We start from the raw sequence: 15,515 nt of genomic DNA, 5'->3' as shown, positions 1-15,515 counted from the left end.
CCATCTTCCTAAAGACATTATCAAATCAATGATAATTCCATTTAGCCACCCTCTCAGCCCGACCAGAGGGATGTTATAGCCAGGTCATAGCAGGATAATGTATAGATGCACTTCTCAGATCTAAACCCTTCAAAGAATAATAACAATCACTTTGTCATTGGTCTCTGTCCTGAGTTTTTACAGGTAGTTGTTTTGGAAGACGTGACATGGTGATTTAATCTGTGTGTAGAAAGAAACCTTTACAGCCAAGTCCCTTTTTCTCTGTATGTTTTGTCAACTTCTTCTTAAACTAGTCTCCCAACCATAGCCTGGACAGGCAACGTAGGCCATACAATATTCTACTACTGTTAATGTGGAAAAATATCACTAAGTGTAGTGCTTCCTGTTTATCTGTCCTTAGCCTGTTGCCAGGACTTGTCCTGAGTTGTTGCGTATGTTTACATAGTTCTAATTCTGTCTCACCCCCCCCCCCCCCCCCCCCCCCAGGTATTTAGTGGAGCTCTTAAATATTGGGTCGATATGGAGCCTAAGCAATATGTTACAACACTCCATCTAGGTGATCAGATGAAAGGCTGGAGCTAATCGGATGAATAAATAAAATATACAATTATGTCACTTTTTATAGAGCTGTTATCATTTGTTATACTATTCTTTCTCTGGAATGTCCTGTACATATCTGTATTCAGTAGCCTAGGGGGTTGTGTCTTGATGGGGTAGTGGAAAGTGTATTAAACTCATGTGTTGTTAGTAGCTTAACTGTAGTGGGTGCAGTACAGCACTGTAAAGTAGCACAACAGGTTGGAGAGGTTCATCACTAATGTAATGTAGCATAACAGGTTGGAGAGTTGCAGCACTGTAGAGACTCGCAGGTTACAGCACTATGTACAGATGAAGTCCGGAAGTTTACATGCACTTAGAGTGGAGTTATTAAAACTCGTTTTTAAACCACTCCACAAAGACAGATTATTTCACTTATAATTCACTATCACAATTCCAGTGGGTCAGAAGTTTACCGACACTAAGTTGACTGTGCCTTTAAACAGCTTGGAAAATTTCAGAAAATTATGTCATGTTTTTAGAAGCTTCTGATAGGCTAATTGACGTCATTTGAGTTGATTGGAGGTGTACCTGTGGATGTATTTCAAGTCCTACCTTCAAACTCAGTGCATATTTGCTTGGTATCATGGGAAAATCAAAAGAAATCAGCCAAGACCTCAGAATGTTTTTTTGTAGACATCCACAAGTCTGGTTCATCCTTGGGAGCAATTTCCAAAAGCCTGAAGGCACCACGTTCATCTGTACAAACAATAGTATGCAAGTATAAACACCATGGGACCATGCAGCCATCATACCGCCCAGGAAGGAGATGCGTTCTGTCTCCTAGAGATGAACGTACTTTGGTGCAAAAAAGTGCAAATCAATCCCAGAACAACAGCAAAGGACCTTGTGAAGATGCTGGAGGAAGCAGATACAAAAGTATCTATATCCACAGTAAAACGAGTCCTATATCGACATAACCTGGAAGGCCGCTTAGCAAGGAAGAAGCCACTGCTCCAAAACCGCCATAAAAAAGCCAGACTACGGTTTGGAACTCCACATGGGGACAAAGATCGTACTTTTTGGAGAAATGTCCTCTGGTCTGATGAAACAAAAATAGAACTGTTTGGCCATAATGACCATCGTTATGTTTGGAGGAACAAGGGGGAGGCTTACAAGACCAAGGACACCATCCCAACCGTGAAGCACGGGGGTGGCAGCATCATGTTGTGAGGGTGCATTGCTGCAGGAGGGACTGGTACACTTCACAAAATAGATGGCATCATGAGGATGGAATATTATGTGGATATATTGAAGCAACATCTCAAGACATCAGTCAGGAAGTTAAATCTTGGTCGCAAACGGGTCTTCCAAATGGACAATGACCCCAAGCATACTTCCAGAGTTGTGGCAAAATGGCTTAAGGACAACAGTCAAGGTATTGGAGTGGCCATCACAACGCCCTGACCTCAATCCTACAGATAATTTGTGGGCAGAACTGAAAAAGCATGTGCGAGCAAGGAGGCCTACAAACCTAACTGTTACACCAGCTCTGTCAGGAGGAATGGGCCAAAATTCACCCAACTTATTGTGGAAGGCTACCCGACACATTTGACCCAAGTTAAACAATTTAATGGCAATACACTCAATTAGTATTTGGTAGCATGTAAACTTCTGACCAACTGGGAATGTGATGAAATAAATATTTTTCTCAAATTATTCTGATATTTCACATTCTTAGGATCACCACGTTATTTTAAGACAATTAATTAATTTTTACTTGGACTAAATGTAAGGAAATGTGAAACTGAGTTTAAATGTATTTGGTTAAGAACTTCCGACTTCAACTGTGTTTGCATTAGGCCTGAGGACATGTTTCAGTCCCATATTAATCTGGGTTTGCATTAGGCCTGAGGACATGTTTCAGTCCCATATTAATTTGGGTTTGCATTAGGCCTGAGGACATGTTTCAGTCCCATATTAATCTGGGTTTACATTAGGCCTGAGGACATGTTTCAGTCCCATATTAATCTGGGTTTGCATTAGGCCTGAGGACATGTTTCAGTCCCATATTAATTTGGGTTTGCATTAGGCCTGAGGACATGTTTCAGTCCCATATTAATCTGGGTTTACATTAGGCCTGAGGACATGTTTCAGTCCCATATTAATCTGGGTTTGCATTAGGCCTGAGGACATGTTTCAGTCCCATATTAATTTGGGTTTGCATTAGGCCTGAGGACATGTTTCAGTCCCATATTAATTTGGGTTTGCATTAGGCCTGAGGACATGTTTCAGTCCCATATTAATTTGGGTTTGCATTAGGCCTGAGGACATGTTTCAGTACACTCCCATATGAATCTGGGTTTGCATTAGGCCCGAGGACATGTTTCAGTACACTCCCATATTAATCTGGGTTTGCATTAGGCCTGAGGACATGTTTCAGTCCCATATTAATCTGTGTTTGCATTAGGCCTGAGGACATGTTTCAGTCCCATATTAATCTGGGTTTGCATTAGGCCTGAGGACATGTTTCAGTACAGTCCCATATTAATCTGGGTTTGCATTAGGCCTGAGGACATGTTTCAGTACAGTCCCATATTAATCTGGGTTTACCCCTGGTCTCATTAATTTATGAAACTGCTGGTAGGGGAGGACTGGGCTACGACTATTACCTCTGACCCTTGGTTGTTGGATAGAAGACAATGGTGCAAGTATCACTTAATCACTTAGGGCAGTACTGGCACATTGTAGAACAGTGACTAACTGGTTCTCACTCTGGGGTGACTGGGAAGGAGAATAACAAATTCTACCTCTTGATTCTGGAAGATGTTGTCTTTGAGACGACAGCAGAACAAACCTTCTCAGTTACCACAGTTAAAGCAGGGTCGTATTAGTGCACTCCATAGCTAAAAACTAAAAAAAACTCCCTGATTTGGCCAATTTTCTTCCGTTTGGTGTGTAATGAATACGTTCCAGATATCTGGCTAAATGTCACCAGGCACAGTGTTTAGTGTGTGGTTTGAACTCCTTCAACTTCTATATGACTGATGTAGGAGATGGTGCCAGAATGTTATTGCAGAAGTGTCTTCTAAAATGGAACACTTGTGCCGTTCTAGAATGTTATTGCAGAAGTGTCTTCTAAAATGGAACACTTGTGCCATTCTAGAATGTTATTGCAGAAGTGTCTTCTAAAATGGAACCCTTGTGCCGTTCTAGAATGTTATTGCAGAAGTGTCTTCTAAAATGGAACACTTGTGCCGTTCTAGAATGTTATTGCAGAAGTGTCTTCTAAAATGGAACCCTTGTGCCGTTCTAGAATGTTATTGCAGAAGTGTCTTCTAAAATGGAACACTTGTGCCGTTCTAGAATGTTATTGCAGAAGTGTCTTCTAAAATGGAACCCTTGTGCCATTCTAGAATGTTATTGCAGAAGTGTCTTCTAAAATGGAACCCTTGTGCCATTCTAGAATGTTATTGCAGAAGTGTCTTCTAAAATGGTACACTTGTGCCGTTCTAGAATGGAAAGCCGTGTTGCTCAGTTCCTTAGTTGAGCATACCACTCGTCATGTACAGTGGGGCAAAAAGTATTTAGTCAGCCACCAATTGTGCAAGTTCTCCCATTTTTCTTCTAATTTTGTCTGTCATAGTTGAAGTGTACCTATGATAAATTACAGGCCTCATCTTTTTAAGTGGGAGAACTTGCACAATTGGTGGCTGACTAAATACTTTTTGCCCCACTGTATCTAGACATAACTGTACTCTATGGTTTAGACTTGTGATATTTTCAGGCAGCCAATGTTGCCTCACTGCAATAACTGAACGCTTGGCTCGCCAGGAACGTTTTGTGTTGAGTTGGTTGACAAACAAAGGGTATTCAGTCTGAGGTATAAGGTGTCACCTAACCTTTGTGGACAGGTGCAATTACTATTAGGTGTCTCAAATGGAACCCTAGGATTCCCTATAGTGCACTAGTGTTGACCAGAGGGGTACACTACAAAGCAGGATCAATGAGTTAGCCTGCTGACTTTGAGAAACAACAGATGTATTTTTTCTGGTTTACCTAACGTTAAGAAAGCTAAACCTAGATGTGTGGATGAGGCCATTAGACCGTCTCTAATCAGATTCCATTTGGGATGATTTTCAGGCCAGTTAGCTGGTTTAACTCCTTGATCTTGATTGGAAGCATACTCCTCTGGGCCAATGGGTAATCAGATACCATTTGGGATGATTTTCAGGCCAGTTAGCTGGTTTAACTCCTTGATCTTGATTGGAAGCATACTCCTCTGGGCCAATGGGTAATCAGATACCATTTGGGATGATTTTCAGGCCAGTTAGCTGGTTTAACTCCTTGATCTTGATTGGAAGCATACTCCTCTGGGCCAATGGGTAATCAGATACCATTTGGGATGAAGCCGGACACAGTGAATGACCAGACAATAGCAAAGATCTGCTCACAACCTGTCCTTTGTCCGAGACTGGTGTTTTCTGCCTGTCCAGTCTTGGCAAGGGGACCGGCTCTTTATCTCAAGAATAAAACAAAAGCTTTGTGAGGTTGTTTTTTTGTCTTGAGTTGCTTAGCAACAATCTGATAGGAAAAGCATAAGGGGGAACTGATACCTGCCCTGCCTTCTATTATCTGTAATGTGGTCTATTTACGCGTCCCAGAAATCTAACTCCTTTATCAGAGGGATGTAACTGTTCAATGCATTTCCCCAAGTTGTCTTATCACTCCACGTATTTGACCAGATGACTGTACCTACTGTAGGTTATAGTGTAATATATTAACCAGAGATGACTGTACCTAGGTTATAGTGTAATATATTGACCAGAGATGACTGTACCTAGGTTATAGTGTAATATATTAAACAGAGATGACTGTACCTAGGTTATAGTGTAATATATTAACCAGAGATGACTGTACCTAGGTTATAGTGTAATATATTAACCAGAGGTGACTGTACCTACTGTAGGTTATAGTGTAATATATTAACCAGAGGTGACTGTACCTAGGTTATAGTGTAATATATTAACCAGAGGTGACTGTACCTACTGTAGGTTATAGTGTAATATATTAACCAGAGATGACTGTACCTACTGTAGGTTATAGTGTAATATATTAACCAGAGGTGACTGTACCTACTGTAGGTTATAGTGTAATATATTAACCAGAGGTGACTGTACCTACTGTAGGTTATAGTGTAATATATTAAACAGAGATGACTGTACCTAGGTTATAGTGTAATATATTAAACAGAGATGACTGTACCTAGGTTATAGTGTAATATATTAACCAGAGGTGACTGTACCTACTGTAGGTTATAGTGTAATATATTGACCAGAGATGACTGTACCTAGGTTATAGTGTAATATATTGACCAGAGATGACTGTACCTAGGTTATAGTGTAATATATTAAACAGAGATGACTGTACCTAGGTTATAGTGTAATATATTAAACAGAGATGACTGTACCTAGGTTATAGTGTAATATATTAACCAGAGATGACTGTACCTAGGTTATAGTGTAATATATTAAACAGAGATGACTGTACCTAGGTTATAGTGTAATATATTAACCAGAGATGACTGTACCTAGGTTATAGTGTAATGTATTGACAGTGTGTAGAAGCTCATTTTAAAGTGTCCCTGGCTTAAGAACAGAAGTTGCCATTGTTTGCTGAAATGACACTTTACAGTAGCTCTCTTGTCGAAGACTATACCCCAGTGTTTATTTTGGAAACAGCCCTCATTGCATTTAGCTTAAGTGTTGAGGTTTTCTGGTTCCTGTGTTTTTGAGTCACTGGATGCACGGGTGTGGAATGACGAGATGCAAGTCATGATGTCACAACCTCTCCTGCTTGGGCATGCCACTCCAGGCCACAAGGGGGGCTGTGTGGATGTGGGGACTCATATCTGGAGTTAATCTCAATCAGAATCTTATTTATTTTTTTAAATTTGAAGGGAATCTCGTTTTTGAAAGCCAAAATAATTACCAAATTCATTGTCCAGTCATCGCAGAATGTCTTCAACATAAATTTGGGTATATGGTATATGATCTCTAAATAATGAGCATTCATTCATGTAGCCTTGACATTTAACCCCATGTCTACATGTCCACAGGCCCATACTGTGAGTATGGAATGCTTTCAGAATGTCTTCAACATAAATTTGGGTATATGGTATATAATCTCTCTAAATAACGAGCATTCATTCATATAGCCTTGACATTTAACCCCATGTCTACATGTCCACAGGCCCATACTGTGAGTATGGAATGTTTTCAAACAAATCATTCATCGATGGCTTCAAGTTACTGGAGTCGTGTTGACTGGCAACAAAAAAATAGTTACATCAAATATTCAATGTATATGTAACCTGTCACTATCAGTTCTGACACCACGGGAGAATCTCTATTTCATTTCCTGGATTCCTCGCATCCTCTCCCCTCTGGATTTAAGAGGAGAGGATCTGAGGAATCAAGTTAATGCAATTGAGATTCTCCCATGTGGTCTAGAGTCCACTGTTAACCCAGGAAAGATACAGCATCATCCAGCCCCCACATGAGGGTATCTCCTCCATCGTGATGGTGGTTCAACTGTAGTTCCTCAGAGTTGCCAGTAGATGTAGCTAGTGTGTTGAGTTGACGACGACAACAAGACCTGTTCCTTCAATCCCAGGGACATTGAAACGCACAACTTTCCAAAGTTGATTCTAGATAAAACGCTAATTTCATCTCATTTTGTTTTCCAGATCAGTGGCTGCATCATTCTTGGTGTCTCCATCTACCTCAAAGTGAGCAAGAATGCAAACGTGGTAAGGAAATGTCCAGTGTGACATTAAATTAATGCCAACACCATCAAAAGCCCTCTTTACACAGTAAAAAATAACACCTTGAAACAAATGTATCCAGTCATATACACCTATTCAGCACATATCTACATGTAAAATGACTGAGTAACTGTCTGTCCCCCTCCCTCAGATAATGGATGAGGCAGTGCCGTTTGTAGACCTGCTGATAGCTGTTGGCGTCATCATCATGGTACTGGGCTTCCTGGGCTGCTGTGGAGCCATTAAGGAAAACCGATGCATGCTCATTCTGGTGAGGGGAAACACACACTCCCTTACAATAGCCAACCCTCACATTTAAAATGTTACATTGTACACTGCCCAGGATAATGCTGTCCCAATAGCCAACCGCTGAAGCGGTTCTAGGTTCTAACCAAACCAGTCTCTTCATATGCAGTGCATTCGAAAAGTATTCAGACCTCTTGACTTTTTCCACATTTCATGTTACAGCCTTATTCAGAAATATATGAACTTTTTCCCCCTCAATCTACACACTACCCCATAATGACATCACAATACCCCATAATGACATCACACTACCCCATAAGGACATCACACTACCCCATAAGGACATCACAATACCCCATAATGACATCACAATACCCCATAATGACATCACAATACCCCATAATGACATCACAATACCCCATAATGACATCACAATACCCCATAATGACATCACAATACCCCATAATGACATCGCAATACCCCATAATGACATCGCACTACCCCATAAGGACGACATCGCACTACCCCATAAGGACGACATCGCACTACCCCATAAGGACGACATCGCACTACCCCATAAGGACGACATCGCACTACCCCATAAGGACGACATCGCACTACCCCATAAGGACGACATCGCACTACCCCATAAGGACGACATCGCAATACCCCATAAGGACGAAGCAAAAACAGGTTGTAATAATGTAATAAAAACCATCCCTGTTACGTAAGTCTTCAGACCCTTTACTCAGGACTTTGTTGAAGCACTTTTGGCAGCGATTACAAACTTGAGTCTCGTTGGGAATGATGCAGCAAGCTTGACACACCTGTATTTGGGGAGTTTATCCCATTCTTCTCTGCAGATCCCTGCAAGATCTGTTAGGTTGAATGGGGAGCGTTGCTGCACAGCTATATTCAGGTCTCTCCAGAGATGTTTGATCGGGTTCAAGTCCGGCCTCTGGCTCGGCCACTCAAGGACATTGAGACTTGTCCGGAAGCCACTCCTGCGTTGGCTGTGTGCTTAGGGTCGTTGTCCTGTTGGAAGGTGAACCTTCACCCCAGTCTGAGGTCCTGAGTTCTCTGGAGCATGTTTTCTCTGTATCTCGCTGTACTTTGCTCCGTTCATCTTTCCCTCATTCCGGACTAGTCTCCTTGTCCCTGCCACTGAAAAACGTCCCCCACAGCATGATGCTGCCACCACCACGCTTCACCGTAGGGATGGTGCCAGATTTCCTCAAGACATGACGCTTGGCATTCAGGCCAAAGAGTTAAATTATCGTGTGATGAAACCAAGATTTTTCTCATGGTCCGAGTCCTTTTAGGTGCCTTCTAGCAAACTCCAAGCCTTTTTACTGAGGAGTGGCTTCCGTCTGGCCACTCTACCATGAAGGCCTGATTGGTGGAGTACTGCGAAGATTGTTGTCATTCTGGAAGGTTCTCCCATCTCCAGATGAATTCTAGAGCTCTGTCAGAGTGACCATTGGGTTCTTGGTCACCTCACTGACCAAGCCCCTTCCCCTATTGCTCAGTTTGGCCGTGAGGCCAGCTCTAGGTTGAGTCTTGGTGGTTCCAAACGTCTTCCATTTAAGAATGATGAATGCCACAGAATATTTTTTGGCTTATCCTTCCCCGTATCTGTGCCTTGACACAATCCCGTATCGGTGCTAAACGGACAACTCCTTGAACCTCACGGATTGGTTTTTGCTCTGACATGCACGGTCAACTCTGGGACTTTGTATAGACAGATGCGTTCCTTTCCAAATCATGTCCCATTCAGTTGACCACAGGTGGACTCCGTTCAAGTTGTAGAAACATATCAAGGATGATCAATGTAAGTAAGATGCACCTGAGATCAATTTTCGAGTCTCATAACAAAGGGTCTGAATACTTATGTAAATAAGATTTCAGTTTTTTAAATACATTTGCAAAAAAATGCTAAACCTGTTTTCGCTTTGTCATTATGGGGCTATTGTGATGTCATTATGGGGCTATTGTGATGTCATTATGGGCTATTGTGATGTCATTATGGGGCTATTGTGATGTCATTATGGGGTGTTTGTATGTAGATGGAACAATGTGGAAAAAGTACCTACACACACACACACAATCATTTATTTAACCTTTTCGTACATGTCAGAGATGTCACTTTTGCAAAAGAGATGCCAAGTGTGAGCTGGTTTTCCAGGAAAAGACTTCTATGGCCAGTTTTTCACAACTTAAAAGATCGGAATGATCCAGAGTCTGTTTTTGCTATCCAGGATCAGACGATTACAATCTGGCTATTTTTTCAGCCATTTTTTTTCCCACTTTCCCATAATTGGATCAATCTGATCCAGATGGCAACATATCAAGATCACAGAATCCAGATTTTCAGTGCTTTGACTTGGCCCACACCTCACCATCTAATTGACATTGGGGTACTACTTCACTATTACAGGGACACAGAGATGAGTAACCTACATTTAATGAAAATAAGTCCAATTTAAAATGGAGCAAATCCCTTTTATATTGTGCCTTCAGAAAGTATTCAAGGGGGGTTGGGTGGATACTTTTATAAATGAGATTACAATAAATGTGCAAATGTCTAAAACATTTATTTTTTGCCATTGTGCAGTATTGTGCATAAATGGGTGAGGTGGGGGGGGCGGGGGATATGTTTAATCCATTTTGAGTTCAGGCTGTAACACAAATTTGGTAAATATTTTTTTTCGGTATCAAAAATAGCCTCATCACTACATTTGAATCCTGATTTTTTTAAAAGGTGATATTGGATTACCAAATTCTTATCTGAAGGATCACCAAATCCTTGACTGAAGGATCAGAGTATCATTTCAGTTTTGGAAAAACCAAAATCAGATTAAAATGTTAAATCCAGATATCTGTCCCCTTGCCTTAATGGGACAAATATCATGTGCGCGCGGTTATTGGTTTGTTTCAGTTCTTCATCGGGCTGCTCCTCATCTTCATCCTCCTGTTGATCGCCGGAATCCTGGGAGCTGTCGGAGAGAAGAAGGTAAGGAGGAAACCCTCCCTGGTTGAATCAGCGTTTCCACATTTCAATGAAATTACGTTGAACTAACGTGGAATAGAAGTTGAATTGAATTCTGTGCTCAGAGGGATGTCTCACACACCCACTGTTAGTGAGGGGAAGGTAAGGAGGACGTCATCACCCGTGATGACCCACTCGGTGCGATCAGATTTTATATTTTATTCATTTAGGAGAAGCTCTTATACAGAGCGACTTACAGGTGCAACTAGGTTGCCTTGGGAACAGCGACAGTTTGTCCCTAATTCGGCTCGGATTCTAACCTTCGACCTCTCGGTTCCTGGCCCAAAACTCTTAACCTGTTGGGACCTTGACACTTGTTGCATGTGCTAATAAAACATTCTTTCCACACCTGTTTCCTGTCTTTGTGTGACTCTCCTACTGTTCCACACCTGTTTCCTGTCTTTGTGTGACTCTCCTACTGTTCCACACCTGTTTCCTGTCTTTGTGTGACTCTCCTACTGTTCCACACCTGTTTCCTGTCTTTGTGTGACTCTCCTACTGTTCCACACCTGTTTCCTGTCTTTGTGTGACTCTCCTACTGTTCCACACCGGTTTCCTGTCTTTGTGTGACTCTCCTACTGTTCCACACCGGTTTCCTGTCTTTGTGTGACTCTCCTACTGTTCCACACCTGTTTCCTGTCTTTGTGTGACTCTTCTACTGTTCCACACCGGTTTCCTGTCTTTGTGTGACTCTCCTACTGTTCCACACCTGTTTCCTGTCTGTGACTCTCCTACTGTTCCATGACTGTAAATGGCCTCTTCCAGTCTCAGGTGTGGGTGAAGGACTGTTTCGTGTCTTTGTGTGACTCTCCTACTGGTCCATGACTGTAAATGGCCTCTTCCAGTCTCAGGTGTGGGTGAAGGACTGTTTCGTGTCTTTGTGTGACTCTCCTACTGGTCCATGACTGTAAATGGCCTCTTCCAGTCTCAGGTGTGGGTGAAGGAGAGTATGGCGAAGCTGCTACCACTGAGGGACCAGAAGCCTGACGTTCAAACGGACTTGCAGAAACTGGAAGTGGAGGTACCATAGAGAATGATAGATTTTTTTTTTTTACATGTCTAATTGTGGTGTCTGTGAACACGGGGGCAACGTCGTTGAGGTACTCGCTGTTTTGAAGTAGTACACTTCATCACAAGTTAAATGAGTTCTTTGATCTCTCCTGATGACCAAGGTGGACATGACTCCAACAGGGCCATCAGGAGGGATCAGCCAATGAAGTTGAATCCCCCCCCCCCCCCCCTACAATTCAAAACTCCTCAATGGCATTACCCATGATAACATAGTTAAGAACAAATTCTTATTTACAGTGACGGCCTAGGAGCAGAGGGTTAACTGCCTTGTTCAGGAGCATATTGTTCAGATTCTTGCCTTACCTTGTCAGCTCGGGGATTCAATCTAGCAACCTTTCAGTTGCTGGCCCAACGCTCTATCCACCAGGCTACCTGCCGTCCCCAAAACGTGGGGGTTTCACAGGTCCCAAGATGAATCACCTGGACATAGGATGTGCCACAAATGGTATCAATTCCCTGTAGTGAACTACTTTAGAGCAGGACCCATAGGGTCCTACTTTGTTTCCAAAGGGAACGGGGTGCAATTTGGGACGCAGTAATCGATGGTCCTGTCATGAATGTATGAATAATTATTGGTTTAACTTAATTAGTTGGGTCCAGATTAATTGTTCTTAATCGGCTACGAATGTTATTGGATTATTTTTGTCGACGAACTGAATAACTTTTTTAAAAAATGTTAGATGGGCTGCTACCTAAACAGATTGTAGTGAAATATTTTGCAACGGGAAAATGACAGTGTGCCTTTACTGAACACAACCCCTGTGTCGGTGAGACGGAGGTCTAACTCCTTTGTTTTTCAGGCAAAGTGCTGTGGACTGATCAACGGACCCTCTGACTGGGGCTCCACTGTCCCCAGCTCTTGTAACTGTGTTGACACCGCTCAGGCGTGCCAAAGTGCAGATGGACGCCAAGTGTACTCAACGGTAAGCAGACAATCACATATTATTAATAAAATACTATCTAGGAAACTCAAGGAAGGTGGCTTTACTTGGTATAAAGGAAACATCAGTAACACACATTACTGCTGCACTACATTACCATTCCACTACCACTACTCTACATTACACTACACTACCATACATTACCATTACACTACACTACCACTACTCTACATTACCATTCCACTACCACTACTCTACATTACACTACACTACCATACATTACCATTACACTACACTACCACTACTCTACATTACCACTACACTACCATACATTACCACTACACTACCTACCATACATTACCACTACACTACCATACATTACCACTACACTACCATGCATTACCACTACACTACACTACTCTACATTCCACTACTCTACCATACATTACCACTACACTACCATACATTACCACTACACTACCCTACCACTACTCTACATTACCACTACTCTACATTACCACTACTCTACATTACCACTACACTACATTACCACTACACTACCATACATTACCACTACACTACCATGCATTACCACTACACTACCACTACTCTACATTACACTACACTACCATACATTACATTACACTACACTACCATACATTACCATTACACTACACTACCATACATTACCATTACACTACACTCCTATAAACAGAACCTGTACAGGGAACTGATCTACAGCCACATGAAACCATAGAGGGTTCCAGGATGATACAACCCCGAACCGCAAAGCAGCGTCTTCGTACAGTTACCATGACCTGGTGTTAACTAGTGTTGACTGTTGGCTTTGTCCTCTGCAGCCTTGTGCCAAGTTTGTGACTTCCTTCATGGAGAAGCACGCAATCATTGCGCTGGGGATTGCATTTGGTATCGCAGTCTTGATGGTAAGAATCCAAAAGTTCAATCTCTATAACAAAGCCTCTATTAATACATTATATTATGCATAACAAAGCCTCTATTAATACATTATATTATGTATAACAACGCCTCTATTAATACACTATATTATGTATAACAACGCCTCTATTAATACACTATATTATGTATAACAACGCCTCTAATAATACATTATATTATGTACTGTACCGGTAATATAAATGGAATACATTTGTATTGGTCTGTTTCATCTTCACTAACTCTTACTTTATGGCTGTTCTCATTGGCATTAAGATGGATATGTGCAATTCACTCAGTACTTAGTGACTGTATCCTGGTCTCAGATCTGTTGGCACCTTCTTGGCAACGCCGATGGCCGTTTGTCATTGCCAATTAACAACCTGTTGGCAAGACTGTACAAATGGATCTGGAACCAGGCTAGACACCACAAACTGATGTGGGACCGGGCTATAGCCTGGTAGTGAATGGGTTGTGACGTACCTGTTTTGTGTTTCAGCTCTTTGGAATGGCCTTCGCCATGACCCTGTACTGCCAGATTGGGAAGAGGGACGCCAACACTGCCTAAAGCAGCAACACGTGGTACCACTTGATCTGGGGTTGTGGTCAAGGTGAATTAGAAGTCATCAATTCAGGAAGTCAACTGAAATTACAATACAATAAATGAAGAAGAAAAAAAAACGATCTATTTTCAATGATTTCTCAAACTGAAAAGCAGAAGTTATTTATTCCAAGTTTTTTTACATTAGCAGTGTTAAATACAATTCACTTCCTCAATTGACTGGCTTCAATTCAAATGGACCCCGATCATGACTTGATCAAAAGCTGGCTTTGACATATCCCATACAGCATGCTTGGAACATGTATTTGATACTCAACTTTGGGGTTTAAATCTAGTCCATTCAGGAAGTACACTGAAATTCCAGTTCTCTTCAATCAGGAACATTTTGGAATTAGGTTTGCTTTGTGAATGGACTGGACCCCCAACCTGCTGAACTATGGACCACAATGCATCATGTGTTTCTCCATCATTTACCTGCATCAAATGATGCTGTGATTTAGATTTCAGATCTTTTGTTAAAATTATGGCAGTTTCTTCACTTGTGAAGTTGGTTGATCCATATGTCCTTGAACATGAATTAGTGTTTTTTTCTTTAAAGGAGCTCTGTGTCATTGTACTGCTCTACGTCTCTCTCTGAATGGAGGGCTTCGCTGTCCATACACTGAACTGTGTATTATTCATGCTGAAATGTTGAACTTTTTCCCCCCGTTTTATTGCTATCATCTCGTAGATATTAAAGTCTGACGGTAAATATTGATCACGCTGTATATACATTTAACCTGTTGTATATTTGAGTTGTATAATGATTGCAGTACATGTCAGAATGTATTCTGTTCAAGGCCTGTGACCAATGTCTTTATGGATGTTCCCCTTTTTGAGGCACATCAGAAATAAAGAAGTAGTAACTCACTTGGTTTCCTCATTTGCATCCCCGCCTCCAGCCCACCTCTTCAGAGAACAACTTTGACTCATTAAGAAATAGTCTTAAAAATTCAGGAGGGCTGATCTAGGTTCAGTTACGTAATAGATCAGATTACATGGACGGTGGGGGGGAGATCTGATCCTAGGTCAGATTACATGGATGGTGTGGGGAGATCTGATCGTAGGTCAGATTACATGGACGGTGGGGGGAGATCTGATCGTAGGTCAGATTACATGGACGGTGGGGGGGAGATCTGATCCTAGGTCAGATTACATGGACGGTGGGGGGAGATCTGATCCTAGGTCACTCCTACTCTGTCTCCAGTCTGATGGGTGTGTGTGTTAATGGTGAAGGACCTAGATGAACGTCTGTCTCCAGTCAGATTATTGAAGATTATCATGAAATCTAGAGGGGCTATATGTATATAAGGGGAGGCTATATGTATATAAGGGGGGGCTATATGTATA

The 15,515-nt window shown here is 41.8% G+C and overlaps 1 protein-coding gene across 1 annotated transcript in view; it reads left to right on the top strand.

Moving 5' to 3' along the window:
- LOC118949069 (tetraspanin-8-like) overlaps positions 1–15,035 on the top strand; it is a 16,042-nt gene extending 1,007 nt beyond the window's left edge. The window contains exons 2-8 of the mRNA XM_036973655.1: positions 7,286–7,348; positions 7,515–7,634; positions 10,548–10,622; positions 11,584–11,679; positions 12,530–12,652; positions 13,471–13,554; positions 14,064–15,035. Coding sequence (XP_036829550.1) covers positions 7,286–7,348; positions 7,515–7,634; positions 10,548–10,622; positions 11,584–11,679; positions 12,530–12,652; positions 13,471–13,554; positions 14,064–14,132 — 630 coding nt within the window. The 3' untranslated portion in view covers positions 14,133–15,035. The remainder of the gene's footprint in view (positions 1–7,285; positions 7,349–7,514; positions 7,635–10,547; positions 10,623–11,583; positions 11,680–12,529; positions 12,653–13,470; positions 13,555–14,063) is intronic.
- The last annotated feature ends 480 nt before the right edge of the window (positions 15,036–15,515 follow it).

The sequence above is a fragment of the Oncorhynchus mykiss genome, unplaced genomic scaffold (assembly GCF_013265735.2).
Source record: "Oncorhynchus mykiss isolate Arlee unplaced genomic scaffold, USDA_OmykA_1.1 un_scaffold_287, whole genome shotgun sequence".
In the NCBI taxonomy this organism is placed as follows: Eukaryota; Metazoa; Chordata; class Actinopteri; order Salmoniformes; family Salmonidae; genus Oncorhynchus; species Oncorhynchus mykiss.
The sequence above is the reverse complement of the archived record's forward strand: the minus strand, read 5'-3'. Positions and strand labels throughout refer to the sequence as shown.